Source organism: Passer montanus, unplaced genomic scaffold, assembly GCF_014805655.1.
Source record: "Passer montanus isolate IOZ18808 unplaced genomic scaffold, ASM1480565v1 scaffold21, whole genome shotgun sequence".
NCBI classification, from domain to species: domain Eukaryota; kingdom Metazoa; phylum Chordata; class Aves; order Passeriformes; family Passeridae; genus Passer; species Passer montanus.
Window position 1 is genome coordinate 6925829 of NW_024366703.1, and position 18299 is coordinate 6944127.

Below are 18299 nucleotides of genomic sequence, written 5' to 3' on the forward strand. Positions count from 1 at the left end.
TTGTTTAATTGTATTCCTGGGATTTAATTCTTCCTAAGGGATCTTCTCTATGCTGCATGTCTGCAGGAGGCAGCAGCTCTGTGTGAATTTGCACCTCTTTGGAGTGCCAGGGCTGGGGCAGTTCCTGTTTCCAAGGCAGGAGATAAGGGGCAGCAAAATTGAACTGAAAAAGAAAAACAGAGGAAAAGCATTTTTAAATCATAGTGTAAATATATCACAGCCTGAATTCTCCTAATTCCTTGTATATTCTTAAAACATGTTCGTCTTGACTTGAAAACAAAATTATAAACTAACTGACAGTGGGCCCCACAGATTATATCCCAATTGTTTTTTCCCTTTACCAATCCACATGTGCAGTTCTTTGTAGGTTAGGAAACTAAGCTCGAGACTGAATTTAACATTAATTATCCTAGTTTAATGTGGCTGGCAAATAAGTCTAAATGAAGTCTTTTTCTTTATAGTCTGTTTTTTTTAAAATTTTCATCAATATAATGGGTTGCAATAACAGTCTTGCTTTGAGATACTTAGGCACAAGTGAGTCTAAATAAAGTCTTTTTCTTTATAGTCTGTTTTTAAAAAATTTCATCCATATAATGGGTTGCAATAACAGTCTTGCTTTGAGATACTTAGGCACAACTTTCATCTTTAGCTTTTGTATCGATTTATTATAGCTAACATCTTTGCATGCATGCTTATATTTATTATTGAGCTAGTTAGAAATATATTAAGTAGGTCTGGTGAAAAATATAGCTAGTACATTTCAATATTGGACTCTGTGTTTGCCCTTAGTTTCTCTCAATTAATTCTAGCTGTTTGGTCTGCAAAATGGTACTGAAAAACAGCATCAAATCTTACTTGTGACAGATTGCCAGATTACTTTTTTTTTAACAAAGCCAGACTGAATATTAAAAATGTGTTGGAGAAAATGCATTTATATAATAAATTATACAGACCAGGCATGGGGTAATGGCAATGCAATAAATTATGTTGTTTCTGTAAGTATTGGATAAGCTGCATTCAATTTAAATGTCTGGCTGCATCACTGTCATGCTGGTCAGGAATTCACTGGGGGCCTTTTTAACATTCCTGCACCCATAAGTCATGGAGTTAAAATCCTTCTTTGCCCTCAAATACACAATTTCTCTGAGTTATGCGGGCTGACATCTGTGACTTGCTGCCTGCAGTTTAGCTGAGATCTCTGAGTCAAAATGCAGGTTTGTAGCCCTTAGAGCAGCCAGTTTTCACACTGCTGAACACTGTGGATAATGTAGGTCTGGCTCTGTGAGGGATGTGGTCATCTTGTTTGTGTGCCAGCATCCCCAGTGCCACATGCTGATGCAGATTTACTGGGGTGGTTTTCTGGTTGGATTTCTCCTTTATTTTTAGACCAAGGTAGCAGAGAATTGCCAAGCATTGTACGAGCATAGCTAAGCAACATCACTGCTCTGAGAGCATGATCCAGGTAGCCCTGCTTTTGCAGGGGGCAAGCAGGACTGTTTGTTTCAGCATCATCCTGCACATGTCCCCAAATAAAGTGACCATGTAATAATGGCCTGGCTTTCCCCAGAACCAGGAGAAACAGAAACATGCTCTTGATGGATATGAGTTTAGAGTGGCTGTTTTCCCAACACCAAGCAAATGTAGTTAGTTACTTAGGGCTTCTCCCACTCAGTGCTGTATCGGCTTCTAACCTGTAGCACACTGTCCAGGTGGATTTATCTGGCCACTTACTGACCACAGTTTAACCCTTCTGTTGCTGATTTTAGCTGGCATTTGGAAGGAGGAGGTGTCTTAGAAGAGGTACAGATGAATGGTCAAGCTGCAAATCTGTTCTTCTAATTTTAAAATTTATCTCAAGAATTACATGGCAGGACCATGTCAGAAGGGGACAAGTTTCTGGCCTCTGGATTAACCAGGGTGGTGCAATTTCAACTGCCTTGGAGCCAGAGGGGCTGGGGACAGGAGTCTGCATGGACAGGAGAAAGGCTTAAAGTTGCCTTGCTGTCTTCTTGCTGGTGGAACAGCATCAGCTCTTTGTTTTCCTCCTTAAGTTGCCAATGCACATGCAAGAGAAGATACTGGACTCCCAGATGCCCAAAGACTGTTTGCCATCTGCTCTGGGTGCAGGGTAGCCAGCTCACTGGAGGTGTTCCCTGACTCACTTTCAGCCTGGAGCTGCCTTCAGGATGGAGTTCTCTCTCAGCTCCAGGTACTTCTCTAAGTTTGCTGTTCTTTTCCATTTACTCCCTGTGGCAATTAAGGGAGTAAGGATTCATAGAAGGATCCCATATATGCAAAGCTGGCAGGTTTAAAAAAGGAATTGAAAATACAGTGGGAAGTAATCTGTGTTTCTCTCTAGAGCTAGGTAGCACCACTTGAGCATAGATTGCATGCATTATACTGTTTATGAAACATCCCAAGGCCAAGAATATGACTTGGTTTTTATTTCTTTAGACATCAGCTCTATTTAGTCAAATTAAAGGAGGGAGGAGGAATTCACTCCAAGAAAATACGTGAGCCAAGTTAGACAAAGAAAATTCACTAGCCTACAGTGGAATGGTTCCCTCTGAGTTATTTCCCCAGTTCTCATTACAGAACAGTTGGATAGTAAAGTTAGGAGAAATTGTGCAGCTGAATTATGACTGTTGCTGCGTGAAGGAACCTTACCTGCTTTATGTGAGCTGTAAAAGAAAATTGATAATGACATTTTAAAGACTTCAAAATATGGGTGGCTTAACAGAGTGGTCTGGTATAACTGCTGCTTTTGCATAATAGAATAGTACAAGAGCTGGTCTATGGCAGATTTAGAGACTTTTCATTTTTGTAGAGCTAGAGAGAGGCTTCAGATTTGCTATTATAAATTATGAACTAAAATAGTAAGTTTGAATTGAAATGCTTTAACGATTTCCTTGTTGAGTTCTTATGAAATCAATACCTCCCTATGAAGCAGTTGGATTTCATGGAATCGGCAATCCTCACCAGTAAGAAAGAAAAGTCAGTGTTTTTCGTTAAAACATAAACTTGCAGGAAAAGAACCAGTTTCAAAATTGTGAGGATGAGTCACCTTGCTGTGCTAGGTTTAAGGCTTGTTAGTTAGTGCCCCTTCCAAGCAGGAAGGGTGCAAGAGTCCCAGAGGGTTCCATGAGCCAGCCTGTGTATTTACAACACATCCCTGCTCCCATGGAAACTGCTGAAGGATATGAATTTATCCTGGGGCACACTGGGTACCTTAGCTCATCCTGTCGTGGAGGGAACATGAAGTCACCTCAGGTTTACCACGAGGCAGAAGCATTCAGCAGCAGTCAGCTTGTGTGCAGTAAATCAGAGCCTTAGTTTACTCTTGAGGATTTGCTGATTTATCCATGGGCTAAAAAAAATTTGAATTTAATTTTTTAACATATTTTCTTTTAGTTCCTTTGCTTTTAATTTCTCCTGTTAGATAATTTCTGTGCTTTGCCACCTGTTTAATGGATTTGATAATTACCTGGTCATGTCCTGGAACTTTTTCTGATGACTGCTGTTTTTACTGTGGTCACCTAAGGAGACGAGGCTTATCCAGTGTGGTGTTCTCATCCCTGTCCTGTTTTGAAAATGTGAGTGTGAAAGGTAGGAAGGGAGGATACTCTCCCTGTTTCCAGCATGAGGCAATAGAGAGTGATTATTTAGCCCTTTGTTTCTGTATTTTCTTAGTTTTTGTGGCTACAAGTAATGTAATTCAGGCTGTTCTCAATGCTGCAAGTGGAAAGCTGGGCTTCAGGGTGTAATTCCAAATTTCTTGAACTCCCACAGGTTTTAATTTGGCTTCGTGTTATTTGCAGAATTTTTTTGGTGTGATTTAATTGAGTAGTCAGTGTGAATTTTGTGGTGTTCGTGTGTATGCAAGGGAGAGGGAGATTTTCTAAGTGTTCAGTGTTCACATGGACATAAACAGGTGGGTTTCCAGCAGAGACATTTGCATTTGAAAACCTGCTCTAAACGGGCTGGGCTTTCCCAGGAGAAGCAGCACCAACAGTGAAACACAGCGATCGATCAGCATAGAATTGTGTGAGCATTTGATGGGCAAAATGTTGTGGTATAAAGACAGCGCCCAAGAATAAGCTCTTTGTGGCTTTGTTTCATTCCTGAAAACTGTGACTGAGACGCTTTTATCATTTTAAAAAAATTAATCAGCCACATTTTGTCTAACTTGGAAAATATCACAAGATATCCCTTGCAACATTCTAAGGGCCGTTTCTTTAATCAGATTTTGATGCTAAAAAAAATAATTTTATCATTTGTCTGCTTATATTTCCTCAAGTCTAAAAGTAAAGTAATATTTGAACCAGCCCTTTCAGTCCCAGAGGTGGAAGCGTGTAATTTAATGTGCATAACGATAAACTCTTTGAAGCAGCTTGCATTCACTATGTTTTCTTTCTTTCCTAATTTTAACTAAGGAAAACATTCCCTTACTTATCACAGCCCTTCTGTTACATGCCTCATTTTTCAGGCTAAGTTCCTTATGGTAATTAGAGTTTATTTTAATTCTTAATCAAATGAGCTGTCCAGGAAATTAATCTGAAAAAAACATATATATATAACAAATGTTCAAACCCACACCAATGGGGACACCCAGTGGAGACACACTGAGTTGCCCAACATTGCAGCCAGGAGCGGGCCAGCAGCTCCTCATCAGAGACAGAGGATTGCAGATATTTTTAACCACAGCAGTTCTGAGGGAGCTCTCATTCGTTTACCTGCCTGCTGCTGAGGGCTGCCTTTAAGCATCCTGCCTTTGCTGCCACAAGTCTCTGCTTGTCGTCGTGGTGATGAAAAATGTCTCTTGGAGAAAAAAAAAATCTGAAAGGATTTTTTTTACTAAAAATTGTCATTAAAGGAATTATTAATAATAAATTTGGTCCTGATGCACAATTATCGCAATGGGGTGTGCAAGCACCCAGTTCCTTGGTGGTGTTTAATGTGACAGGGATTGAGTTGCAATTCCTAGCAATTCAAAAAGTTTTTCTCTTGCTGTTGCAGACACTGACATGTTCATCTATTAGCCCTGTAGATATTTAAGGGGTGTCCTGTTGTGATGTGTTTGAAAGGTGGTGTGGGAAGGCTAGGTGAAGATCCAGGACCATCCAGGTGCCCAAGGAGGGCACCTCTCTGAATTGGATCCTGCTCCTGTAGCATGGGAGATGCTTGTCTTGACAGACAGCACCTCAGATAACCATTGTTTTCCAGTCTGCACTGGAATTCCTAGTCCTCCTCCAGTGGGCAAAGCCTCCTCTCCTGCTGTTCTAAGTGTGGCCTTGGGAGAGACCACAGCAAGGACAGCAGCCCAGACTGCCTTCATGGACAAGCTTGGTCAAGGAGAGGGGCACTGGGCCTGCCACTGACTTTGGAAACAAGCAGGCAGCACTCAGTTCATCCCTGGGGCATTACCCCTATCTTAGGGGGCAGAATGTGGATTCCAGGTTGTTTATTTGTATGTACAACAAAGCTCTGCTTGGACAAGCACAAGACCCAAGATAAAAGCAGTCAGCTAGGCAGCATTACCACATATGCTCCAGGAACTGTATGCAAATGTAGTGTGCTTTAATTGCTCTGAATGTGGTCATGGCTGGTTGTTTTACTTCTAGCTCACTCAGAAAACAAGCATTAGCCTTTCCTGCGATGGGGCAGCATCAGACAGATGGGTTCTGGTGTGCCTTCTGGCATGCACTAGCTGTGGAACATGGGATTATCTGGGGTTTTGTCTTTCTAAGTAGGAGGGGAGGAAAAGAAAGGAATGCCTGCGTTGTTTTGATGCAGTCTGTTCTGACACAGAATGAAATTTATAGCCTATTGGTTTTCTCATTGTTTGGGAAAGAAGGAACATATTAATTATAATTCTGCACCAGAGCTGCTCAGACAACTGGGAGAGAGAGTAATTTTGACTTACACTATCACAAGGTGGGCAGCAGAATTATTATTAAATATAGCAGGGTAGTATTCGTGTTTAATTCAAATTTGAGAATATTTTCTCTGTGGCAAATTAAGAGTGTGAATTGCTGTGGCAGTGGGCATCCAGTATGGCCTGCTGACTTTCTGTGCCTTCTCAAAAAAGGAGACTAATAGTAAATGAGGGCTACTTTTATTTACTAGTATTTCCTGTTGGGCTTAATATCAAAGTGGGACAGTGTTTTTTGCCACAGGACTCAAGAGTGGGCAATTTCGAAATCAGTGTTAAATTCAGGTGACTCAATGAGATTCCGTTCCTGTTTCAGGTGGTTCAGAGGCTCAGCAGAGCTGGCCAGGGGCAGTCACTGTGAATGGTCACCAGTGACTGTCCCAGCCCACGCCAGAGGTCCCTGCCTGGCAGCAGTCAGGAGCAGCTGCCAACAGAAGGAATGTTCTAGCAGACTTCACAGACTAAATATTTCTTGTTTCTTGTCCTTGCAGAAAACACCTTTTGCAGTGGTGACCATGTGTCGTGGCACAGCCCTTTGGACAACAGTGAGTCTCGAATCCAGCACATGTTGCTGACAGAAGACCCCCAGATGCAGCCGGTGCAGACTCCTTTTGGGGTCGTCACTTTCCTGCAGGTACAGCCCAGCCACCATGGCTCCCACTGCCACCTCCTGGGCGTGGAGTGCAGCTGACATTGCTTTGAGCTGTGTAACTCAGATATTTCTTATCCTGTCTTCAGTTTCAACATGAACATTGAAAAAAAAAAGGTTGAGTTTTAAAAGGTAATGTGAAGATAAATGAAAATTAATTCAGTGGTAATATCAGTAAGTGATCCACTGGTTTGAATGCCAGGAAGAGAAGAGTTTGGAGCAGGACTTGGAGCTGTTTTAGCAGTACTTAATGGCAGAAATGTAGCTTGCAGCACTGACACAAAGATTCTTTAGAGGCTGAGTTTTCCTGTATTGATCTACTGTTTAAGAAAGGTTTGGGTTTGCTTTGCAAAAGAAGCACTAAAAAAATCCCTTGTGATTTAAGTCTGCTGTTCAGCATGGGGAGGTTCTGTGGCCAAACAGGTTTGCTTGCTTTCCCAAAGTCCTTCTCAGCGATGTTTCCTAGATAGGGGCTCCTTTGGATATTTTTAAATTGCATATTGGGTTAATAACCTTAGTGGAAGAGTGGCATAGTTTATGCCAACTGTGATTGCTTCAAGCTCTGTGGAAAAGCTTCCATCCTGTGGGAAAATGCAAGTGTCTGTATTTTACAATTTAAGTTTCTAGTTGCTCCCATTTGTCTTTGGCTGTAGTTGCAACATGTAAAAGGAAGTTCTGTTACCACAAACCTGCCTAAGACAACTGCTCTGCAAGGTTTTTCTGAGGTGCCCAAATGTCTGTGTTTTATCAACAAAAACAAGGTGGGTGTGAGATTAATTAGTATAAGGTGAGTTGTGGGACCTGGAAGGAGAGACAGAGAGCCAAGCTAAGCAGGATAATCCCTGGCTGACTCTCCAGCTAGTACTGTGTTAGTCCTCATCTCTTCTTTAGTGCCCAGCTGTCTTGAATCAAAGAACAGTCAGCTTGCTGCATCCTGAGGCCCTTGGCCCCTCATCTTCCACAACACATACAGTTGACTTGGTTTTCCCCTTTGTTTGATGCTTGTTGTTATGAATTTATTTTGACCCATGAGGATAAATGATGACAAAAAGCAAAGAATGAACACAAAATAATTTCCTGTTTAGAGTCTTGCTGTTTGTATGTAATTAGTGAGTGAAGGCCCAGGGAGGGGTGTCCTGAGGCAGGGGTGATTCAGGCTGTAGAGGAAGCCTGGAAGATGGGTGGGGATGAAGTGCACCTCCAAGGGCTGCGTCCTGACAAAGTGAACTCTGCAAGGGGCAGGAGAGGGAGGGTGTGCAGAGCTGGGTGCTTGCTGACATGAGAGTTTTCCACGTAGATCTCTATCAGTGCAGTTATGTGCCTACAGCAGAAGGCACATCCTTCACTTCTGCTTGCTGCTCTTCAGAGCTTAGTTTCCAGTTTTCCTTTTCTCTGATAAAACATCAGTTGAGCAGATTTTGATGAAAAATGGGTGGGAAAAGTGTTGTTGGAAAAGACTTAAGAGTATTGAGGAAGAAAATAGAAGGCCGTGGCAAAAAATATTTTTCATCTCGGGGTGAATCGTTGTGCTCAAAGGCACAAACCAGTGGTTGATAGAGCAGGAAGAAACTGCCTTCTGCTATCAGCTGAAGGGTGTTTCACCCCTTCATTTGAAGCAGCTGATCTCAGCTGCTGTTAGAGAGACATCTGGTATTGCTCAGTGTGGCAGCTCCTATCCTGAAAAGCAAACACATCCTGCATTATACAGGAAAGCAGAAGTCTGCAGTTGCCTGCAGTGACAAGTGGATTATGTGGTGTGTAAGCAGCTTTACTTTATGGTGCTGGGTAAGATGTAACCAGTCAGCAAACTGAGTTGGTCAAGGATTTTATGAGCATCAAAGCAATCCCATGTGGCAGCAAGTTCCTTGCCTGGTTGAGATTGCTTGTGCAGTATTGCACTTGCCCCTAGCAATCAGTTGACAGAGCAGAGTTGGTATGTGCTCAGACCCTAACCTGTCTTGCTCTGTCCTGTCTGTGTGGACTTGATTGAAAAGTCAAGCAGGCTAGTGTGTAAACCCTGGTTTGTCACCAGACCCTCTTCATTGTTAAATTCACACACTCTGCACAAGTTTAAATGTTACATGACCAGGGTACTTCACATGGTAAGTGTAGAGAGAGAGAGAACAAGGTCTTGTGGGATCCCACTGTTGTCTCAGGCTCCATTTGTCCTGGCATATCTGGTTAGAGTAAAGCAATGGTGCTTCTCTGTATGTGCACTGTTTGATCCAGTACCACATGGCACATTTTCTCCACAGTTCTTTCGTGTTTCCCACCCAGTTTAGTATGTCTGTTGTTATTTATTACAGATTGTTGGGGTTTGCACCGAGGAACTGCATGCAGCTCAGCAGTGGAATGGTCAAGGGATTCTGGAACTGCTTCGGACTGTCCCAGTGTAAGTGGTCACAAAGCCCATATAGGGGAGCATTTCTATAGAGAGCAAATCAGTTGTTTATTTTTATTAACAATCTTTAACTTGCTGCTGGAACTTATTTAATCTGTGCTGTAGCAAGAGATGGGAATTCATTGCAAATCTGTTCTCAGGCACAGACACTTAGATGGCAAATTAATGCATGTGGAAGTCCACATGTTCAGGGTGAAAGAGAATGAGGTCTTGAAAGCTTAATTTCCTTCCTCTTGTGCCTGCAGGGTTTTCTCATTGGCTCTTCCTGGGATAACTGTTACTGGTGACCTTGTTGTTTGGTTCAAAGGAAGGAGAGGGTCTGGCTTACAAAACTATCTGGAAGTACTGTCTGAAAGTGAGAAAGTCACTCTCAAACTTGGCCCACTCTTGGTGGGCCACTTTGCAGCAGGAGGAGCATTCATGAAAGTGAAGTTCATTGTTTTGCCATGGGAGAAATGACAAAGATGATGTTGGGTTGAGGAAGAGATGAGTTTTAAATGGTAAATGATATGTTGATGCTTTGTTTGCTGCCAGGGTGCAGCTAAATCTTTTTGGCTTGCAGATATTTTGCTTAAACGTTTTAAAATTCAGTGGAAGTTATTGCCATGTGATTGTAACTCAAAAGACTTACTTTTTAAAGCAAAATAGTTCTGAACATTTGTTTCTGGGCACAATAGTACACTCTCTAGTGTCACAATAGCCTTGAATTGATTGATTATTTGGAAGAGATGAACTTTTTTAACTTGAACTTTTCCCTTTTAGGCACAAGTGCAGATAATTCATGCAAATGCCCTAGAGTAGAGTGAATTTGTCCAGCTGCAAGCTTTGTTTCTGGGTCCCTGAGAAAATAAACACTGCCTGCAGTTCCCTTAGCTCCTCTAAGTCAATACAGATACAGCACCTCTCTCCTCTCTCTGTTCTCATGTTGGGTTTTGGCTTTTGTGCTGTGGTATAAGCACCTTTCCAAGGTAAAAATGAGACCCAAATGTGCATGATTTGAAGGCAAAGCTGCAAGCTACTAAGCCATTGATGTGGAACTGGGGTAAAAGTCTTTTTCACCCCAGTGAGGAACTGTGGCAGGTCACACCCCTGCAGTTAATAATTCACAACTTCCAAAGTGATGTGAAAAAACGAGTGGATATCCATGCATCTGAAAACCTGTAAAATATTAACTTTTTTTGCTCCCACTCTTAAGTGGAGACTAACACAAACTAGGCCAGAGGAGGGGGCTTTTGACTGCAATAACAAAGCATCTCATGAAAAAAATTGAGTTTTTTATGGCAGTTCCAAAAGACTTCAGTTTTTACTTCAAATGAAAAGCACTATCTAAGGCTGACTTCTGCAGTCTGGCTGCACTGTGACCCAAAGTGAAGTCTCTGAGTATTTCATCTTCACAGTAATCTGTTTTCTGTCACCTTTGTTGGGAAACACCTTGAGCCTTCCAACTTTCATTGCTAATGACAACAAAGATTTCCCTGAACCATTTGAGTACTTGGTCGTGAAGTACCAACTGAGCAAAATGTCTGTTTGATGGTATTTATCAGAGCAATAAGCTCTTTGTGGTACTGAACGTGACTGCCAATCTTGGCAAAAAGTGCAGTCCCACTGGGGCTCTGCTCTATTCTTAGATATGTAACAGAGGAATAAATCTTGACTCCATGCCCTGCCCATCTTTCTTTGACTCAGGCTACACTGGACTTCTCAGTCCCAGTCCGTTTCCTGTAAGATTAAAACCCTGTCTTGTGTGAGCAAGGGGGCCTGCACAGGGGATAACAGCCTGTGTCAGTCCTGACTGCTGTGCACGTCTGGGTGGTGCCAGGCACTGAGCAGATTAACTGCTAGGTCATGGAGGGCTTTTATTATTTATTTATTTGGAAAATGTAAAGGGCAAATGCTATGGGATGTATACGCCACATAAAGGGGTTTCTAGGCTGATTTTAAACCCTTATCTTGTGCTTCCTTGCAGTACAGGTCCACTCTGAGGACCCTGCTGGAAAGTTCTAATTAAAAGGCTTGTTTGCTTCATTACCTGTCTTTCTCTGTAGAGCTGGAGGCCCCTGGCTGATAACAGACATGCGAAGAGGAGAGACCATATTCGAGATTGACCCACATCTGCAAGTATGTCTTTAGTTTATAAAATGTCATGTCTCTTGTAGGAGCCAACTGTTATGCAGCTGTTCTAATATTTTCTGTAAAGGTGCTCAGATCTTCTCAATGTTCGCAATAATCCTGCAAAAGTCTTAGAAACTCTTTGCCCTCTTAGAGGTGATTCAAGAGGGACATGCCCAGCCTGACGTGAATGGCAGCTCTAGGAAGAAAGACAGAGAAGGGAGACCAGAAAAATGGAATCTCCTATATGAGATAAATTGGTAGAATTTGGACTGGATGTTTTAGAAAAGAGGAAGAAAGAAGATGAAAGATGTAGAATAATACAAGATTCAGGAATGGTACACCAGGAAATTTCTCCTTGTTTTTATGTGCAAGTGTAAGGAGATATAACATGTAGAAATCTCAAAACCAACTATTTTTTCACAGCAAATGTGACAGTGTAGCTCATTCCTGTAGGATATCACTTGAGGCCAAGTAGTTTGTGTGGACTGAGAAATGATGGGAACCCAAAAGTACCACATGCAGTTATTAATAATCCATACAGGAAGAGATATTAAACCTTCTTCTTCAGAGTTCAATTTAATTTCTGAAATTTAAAGATAAGAATAGAACCTCTATGGAGAGGTTACTGTACTATGGACTTCTCCTGAGCCATGCATGCATTTAGGAGACAATTCTGCAATCCCTTCAGCAAAGCTGGAGTACATGTGTCCCCAGCAAATCCAGTGTGGTGCTGGCCATGTTTCAGTGAATCACTGAGTATTTGCCTTTAACAGAGAACTTACGGCTCAGCCTGGTAGGGCACGTGCAAATGTGCATGTTTTGTACAAGCATTTTCTTATGGTCTGCATGTCTGTATCTGATTATTCTCCGTTGCCTCACAACATCTTTTACTTTGAAAGATTAAGAAGAAAACCAAATTCTACTTTTACTGGTTTTAAGGATTTGTTCATCTAGAATAACCCCAGTCTGAGAAACAAAAAAAAAATGTTTCACAAATGTTCCACAATGTGGGAGCTAATACAACTGAAAGTCCCATAAAGTTTTTAGACTTTCCAGAACCTTGCCCTCTCCCCTCCTGGAGGTGTTTCTGTTGTCTGCACACTGGTGATTCCTAATGATAACAAGGTTTTCTTCAATTTACTGTAAATGAAAAATAGCTCAGCTTACTGGAATCTGAGTCAGCCAAGGCAAGTTAAGGCAAATAAAAAGAGTACCTCTGCCTCACCAGTGTGTCCTGCTGCTGAAAGCTGCTATGTCTGTGGTCCTTCCGGACTTCCTCACATGGAGCACATTCCTGTTTCTGTTCTCTCTTGCCCTTGCAGAAGTGCAGATGGGCAGGTGTGTGTGTGCACACCTCCCTCCTGCTCTGCTGCTGCAGCCCCCAGGGACTCACAGAGCAAAATCCACCCTGAGTCCCACAAAGAGCCTCTGCTGAGTGCAGGGAGGAAGGCTGTGCCAGGCTGCCTTCAGCCCTGTCATGTGCCTTCTGCTCCAGTTAGTGGGGAAAGGATAAAGTGCCCTTTTCTTGGTGTTGGTAGAGGGTGTGTGAGACCAGAAAGGCAGCAGTGGAAGAGAGGTGGAGAGGAGGGAGGGAGCAGGCAGAGAAACTGGACAACTTTCTTGGGAGCCAGCAAGCATGTTGTCTGCCTGGGAAGCAGGCAGAGCTTGTTTGGAGGCTGCATTGTGTCTTGTGGGAATTGGTTGAGGCCTAAACTCAGGCCTGGCAGCAGCAGCTGTACTTTCTGTTCGGAGTTGCTGAGAATGGATCCCAACTAAGATGTCATCCCAGGATGTCGGCAATTAACACTGTGGCAACGCTGGCTGTTTTCTGTTCAGCCAAGCTTCCCTGTAGGCCATTCAGATTTCCCTGGCAGCACTGTCAAACAATTCCTGTCGGTCCCCGGCTCTGTGCTGATTCTCAGTGCTTTGCTTCTGTTTAGCAGATATCTCAGAAGAGAATAAAGCTGATTTGAATTTCCTGAGTTGTGGTTGCTGCTCTGCAGGTCACACTGCAGTGCTCTGGCTCGTTTAAAAAGGGATCAATGACTTAGAGCCTCAGAGCATCCCTCCCACATGCTGAGAGGAAAATGGGACAGAAATATCCTTTCTTTGAGGAAGGAAAGAGCTGAACCTCCTTTGCCCTGGGCTCCTCCAGCCTCCTGTTCATGCTGCCCTTTCAAGGAAGGAAGAACAGCTCCTCAGTCCAGGCAAATTGTTGCTGGCTAAAGGTGGGGTAGAACTGTGCATTGCCTATACAGCTATAAGTCTACACTGATTGGTGTTTTTTTGACTTTTCCCCTTTTAACATCAATGCTTGCAAACATTATGAAACAGGCATGCAAATTAGGCTGCCTTAAGCCAGCTCGTTTCCATCAGCTCCCCTTGATCTCCAAGGGATGCCAACAGAGCAGCACTTCTTCCCCTGAGGAAGTGCTCTGCAAGCCAGCTGAGCTGCAGATGAGAGTCCTTCCCCCTCCCCGAGGCTCTGCACTGTGTCCGCAGGGTCTGCCTGGGAGTGGGGCCCTGGCTGCAGGGATGGGGGAGCAGATCCCACCAGAGCCTCACAGCCCTCTGGCCTCTTCTTCTCCCTGCTCAAGAGCAGCTTTGGTGGCTCTTCCATGCTTCCCCAATGACTGGGATAAAAAATAACTTCGCTGACAAGTTACACCTCCCCACGCCAGCTCATTTGGGTCCTCACAGAGCACCATGGAGGGTTCCCAAAGGAGCCACGTGCTAAATCTCACTTAGAGCATTGTCTGCATATGTAGGAACGGATGTATTTTTATTTCTTTCCCCACAACTTCTATTTCTGGGTGACACAACTAATTTTATGTTTAGGATAAAACAAAAGAAAATCACAGCAGATTTATTATTTCTCAGATTTTCCTATTACGTTTTCAAGAAGCCAGTTTCGCCTGACGCTGGAGGAAGATCCTAACAAGGGGAGAAAAGCAGAAGAAAGGCAGTCTCTTGAATGCTTAAGTCTAAGTCAAGACTGCTCTGGTCCTGCAGTCAGCCACAGGCTCCTACCTCGATTTTGGGCCAAAGTGTGGGTTTTGGGAGGTGATCCAGATGAAAAAAATAAAAAAGAGTTGGCTCAAAGGAAGGGATAGGAGCACATGGAGGAGGGTGGGACTGCAGTTATTTCAATTACATCAACTTAAACCGCTGTGCAACCACACCCTGAATGCTTGTGTTTATCTTTGAGCTGCTCAAATCCTCTCTTGAATGGTCACAAGAACAGGCAATGCTGTTCCCGGGGTGCAGCATGCACAGCTGGGCAAGGGGAGGGATGTATACGGGTTTAGTCTGGAAACTGTTTCTTGGGGAAAGATTTTGCAAGGAGCAAAATGTTCTCACAATCTCTCACCTTCAGTGGCAATGTCAAACCAGAGGGTACTTACATGGAGTGGAGAGATCCTCTCCCACTGTGTATGACACCACTCTGCTCTCTCCTCAAATCTTTGACGTTCTTGGGACTGCCTGCATTTCGGGGTGACACAGATGTATGCAGAGAGGTGCAGATCTTGCTGGTGCCACTGAGCAGTACCAGAAGCAACACCCCTTCAGAAAAGGGAGAAGCGAGCCTGGCTGGTTCGGTGCCAGGGAAGAGGTGCCAGCCTTCCTCGGTGCAGCACAGCCCCGAGTTTGTTCGGCTCAACATTACCCCCTTGTGGGTCTCAGGTGGAAATTCAGACTGATGCCCATGTCCAAGAAGGTGGAACTTCCTGTAGAAGTTTTGGCTGTAGCTTAGGGCAGTCTTGTGGGCAACAGATGCACCAGAAAATGCCTGGTGCCTGAGAGCATCCAGCTGCTTATGATTGGTGTGTGACACCTTCTGAGACCCAAACACTGGTTACGTGCTTGGAAAGTCCAGCTTGCAAGGGAGGGACTTTGTTTATTTGCCAATAGAGAAAACTATGCAAAAGCTTTGACATTGGGAACAGACCTGTGTCTCCTTGCACGTCCAAACTTGCATGTTTGTCCTTTATGGGGACACCCCAGCACATTGGAAAGCAGGGATTCTCTGGGCAGTTTGCAAATGAAGAACCCATGTGAATGATGAGTCTCTCCATGAGCTGTTTTCATTGTGGGACTCTTTGGTAAGGCTGGAAAGAGAACTTGAGTTATTCAGGGGTTTGATGTCATTGACATATGAGAGATCAACTGCCAAGCTGTGTTTCATGTCTTAAATATTTCAAGTTGGTGTAAATCAGTGCTAACACTGAAAGAAACAATTCTGCACACCCCAGGCCATTGATTTCCACCTTTCTCTCTCCCTGCTTTGTGCCTGTCAGAGCCATGTAGCGAAGCAGTGGGAGCAGGGTGGGATTTCAGACCAACTTGGTATGGAAAAGGTTTGTTTAGTTCAGAGTGGCTTCCTGATTTGGCTCAATGTGCAGCTGCTGTTTGCTGACACAGCAAAGCACAGGGTCCAGAGAGTGGAAATTGTCCACAAGAGGGGATCTGCAGGAGCTGTGGAAGGCTGGGCTGCACCATGGTGGCTTCCAACTCAGGCTCAAGCCACACTCAAAAAAAGTCTTGGTGTTTTGAATCTTTTCAAGCAGGAGAGAGTCGACAAAGGGATTGAGACAGATGGCTCAAACCTGAGTGGAGTGAGTGCCAAATGTGCCTGGGATGACCTGAGCCGGCCACCAGAGGATGATGAGGACAGCAGGAGCATTTGCATTGGGACCCAGCCTCGGCGGCTCTCTGGGAAAGGTAAGAGGTCCTGGGCCAAGTCACTGTCACGGCCTTTCAGCTTCTCTTCTGGTGGCTCTGGGCAGTGCCCTGACTCATGCTGCATCCTTGAGTTCATAACAAACCCCACAGCCATTGGGAGGCTTGGTGTGTCTCAGGGCAGCAAAATGGATTTTGGCCTCTTTGAAGAAGGCAGGAGAGAGGAAAAGAGTTCTTGGCATTATTTTGTCTAAACGTTTCTTTCAGTTTTTAGGCAAATTGTAATCTGAATCTGCAAAGTTAAACTGAGCACCTGCTGAAACCAGGGCTGTAAACACCTGCAAGGTGAAGCAATTTCATTTTCCCAGGCTGTGTTTCCTTGTAAACATTATCCCTTCTCAGGGAGCAAGTTGGACTGACGCTGCACATTTCTGCAGCTGAACTCAAGGAATTCGTGCAAATACAGAAATCTAAAAAGAGGAATTTAACAACTGTGGAGTTTCCCTTTGCAGTGAGATGCCTTCTCAGGGTAGAGATGTCATAGCCATTATACAGGCTTCAAATTATGCATATTACCTTTCAAATGGGTGAAGCAACATAAAATTTGAGGGCTTGAGATTTCCTGGAATTAACAATGGTTTCCACAGGAATGGCATCTGTTCTTAAATCCATAGTAAAAATTAGTTAAATGCATACAGCCTTTCTTCTGGCTTCTGTGCAAATATTTTGAACTGCACTGGATCTAAAAAGGCTGTTTTGTCTCAGCCTTGAAATGAAAAGCCCAGGAGAGGTATACATGATGAAATTTGTATATTCTTCAAAAGATTTTTAAATAATTTGGGGTTTTTTTTCTCTACCTAATTCTCACATTTCTCAAAAATAGATTAGGAAACTTCTGAGAAAGGCAGGAAAGCTTCCTATTGAAAGTATTTGGCCAGTAGACATTTCAGAGAAAGGCAGAAGTAAAAAGACTGCATCTGAACTGCATAATTTGCAGCTTATTTTCAGATGTGAGCTTGAGGCTAAAGGTTGCCCTGCATAAAAATCCCTCCCTTTGTGAATCTTGTTGTAAATTAATCAACAGATTTCCAAAGCCAATTGCAAAAAACTTGGAAGCCTTCATACATTAATTTGGGAAAGGAACAAGTTCCTGTTATGCCTAATGGAAAAAATTATTTCCAGTACAAAGGTTTGGAAGTGTTAGGAAGTTCTATGAGAGTTACAGAACCAACAAACACTTCATTTATGAAAATTTACAAAACTACTCAGAATTTCTTCATCAGGAGAACTCAGTACCAAAGATTCCAGCTCTCCTTGCCTGGCATAACAATGAAGCCCAAACAAGGGAATTCAAACTGACATTATAAAGTGAAATAATGCTTAAGCAAGTTCAGGAAGTGCAGTTAATTGTTACCCCATAACATTTCTACACTTCTTTCTGAAGGGGAGTTTGGATGAAACACACCTGATATCTTCTTGTGTCTGTGTTGTTTCTGGGGATTCTAAATCATGTTAAAAATTTTCTCTTTGCAGATACAGAGCAGATCAGGGAGACTTTGAGGAGAGGGCTTGAGATTAACAGCAAACCTGTCCTACCTCCAATCAATGCACAAAGACAGAATGGGTTGAACCTCGACCGAGCACCGTGAGTTTTACTCCCCACATTCACATGGTGGCAGAGGGAGGCTAAAGAGCTCAGCATGGAAAATAAAGTTTAAGTTGGGTGGGAAAAGACTTGGCAAGGGGAGAGGAAATCTGGCTGTGAACACTTGCAAAGTGCAAAGATAGGGGGAGAAGAGTTATTCAGGTTGGATAAATGGGCTAGTACTCAGGAGGGCAGCTTTTTAGAGGGGTTTTGGACAAACAGTGCTAATGCACAGTGAGTCTGACTGTTCTGTAGAATCTGCTGTTCATGGTCTTCAATGTTTGAATTCAGACTGGAGCGATCCCTATAAAAAGTACTGTGCTGAAAAGTGATATGGTATCAGTAGAGATAGGTGGCATAGGTGACTGCTGATATTTTTTCCTGAGTATTTTGTTTTCAAGCTCATAATTACAAACCCTTTGGTTAAAATGTTGATTTTTTTTTTAAGTGACTGATCTTGTCTTGCTTAAACAGGTGGGTTCTGTCAGTAATTACATGCCAATATCACCGGGGTCTGTAATAGCAGTAGTTTAACAGATGATTTAAGTGGGACTAGGGTGACCCATAGATCTCTCTTGTAACTTCTGACTTAAGTGAATCTATTATCTGCACTTCTGTCTTTATGGGCTTCTCCCCTTCCCCTTTTAGATGTCAGGTGCTAGTTCAGTGCCTTCCCATAAATTTTAATGTTTTCATCTAAATAGTACAGAAAGATACACATATTTGGTGCATTCTTTCTTCTTGATATTTCCTTTGGTTTCCTAGTCTCTGATGAACATCTCTGCCTTCTGCTTTCAAGAGTAAAGACCAGCATGAAATCAGCACTTCCCTGTAGTGCCAGGCAGGGACAGCACCCTGGTCTGTTTCAATTCCTGTTTCA

The 18299-nt window shown here is 43.2% G+C and overlaps 1 protein-coding gene across 2 annotated transcripts in view; it reads left to right on the forward strand.

Moving 5' to 3' along the window:
- The window catches only part of SUFU (SUFU negative regulator of hedgehog signaling), an 88842-nt gene that overhangs the window by 36539 nt on the left and 34004 nt on the right, over positions 1-18299 (forward strand). Inside the window, exons 4-8 of one of the 2 annotated variants that reach the window (XM_039709004.1) lie at positions 6424-6566; positions 8888-8973; positions 11028-11100; positions 15660-15816; positions 17308-17419. In XM_039709004.1, coding sequence (XP_039564938.1) covers positions 6424-6566; positions 8888-8973; positions 11028-11100; positions 15660-15816; positions 17308-17419 — 571 coding nt within the window. The remainder of the gene's footprint in view (positions 1-6423; positions 6567-8887; positions 8974-11027; positions 11101-15659; positions 15817-17307; positions 17420-18299) is intronic. The other variant, XM_039709005.1, reaches the window with a different exon arrangement.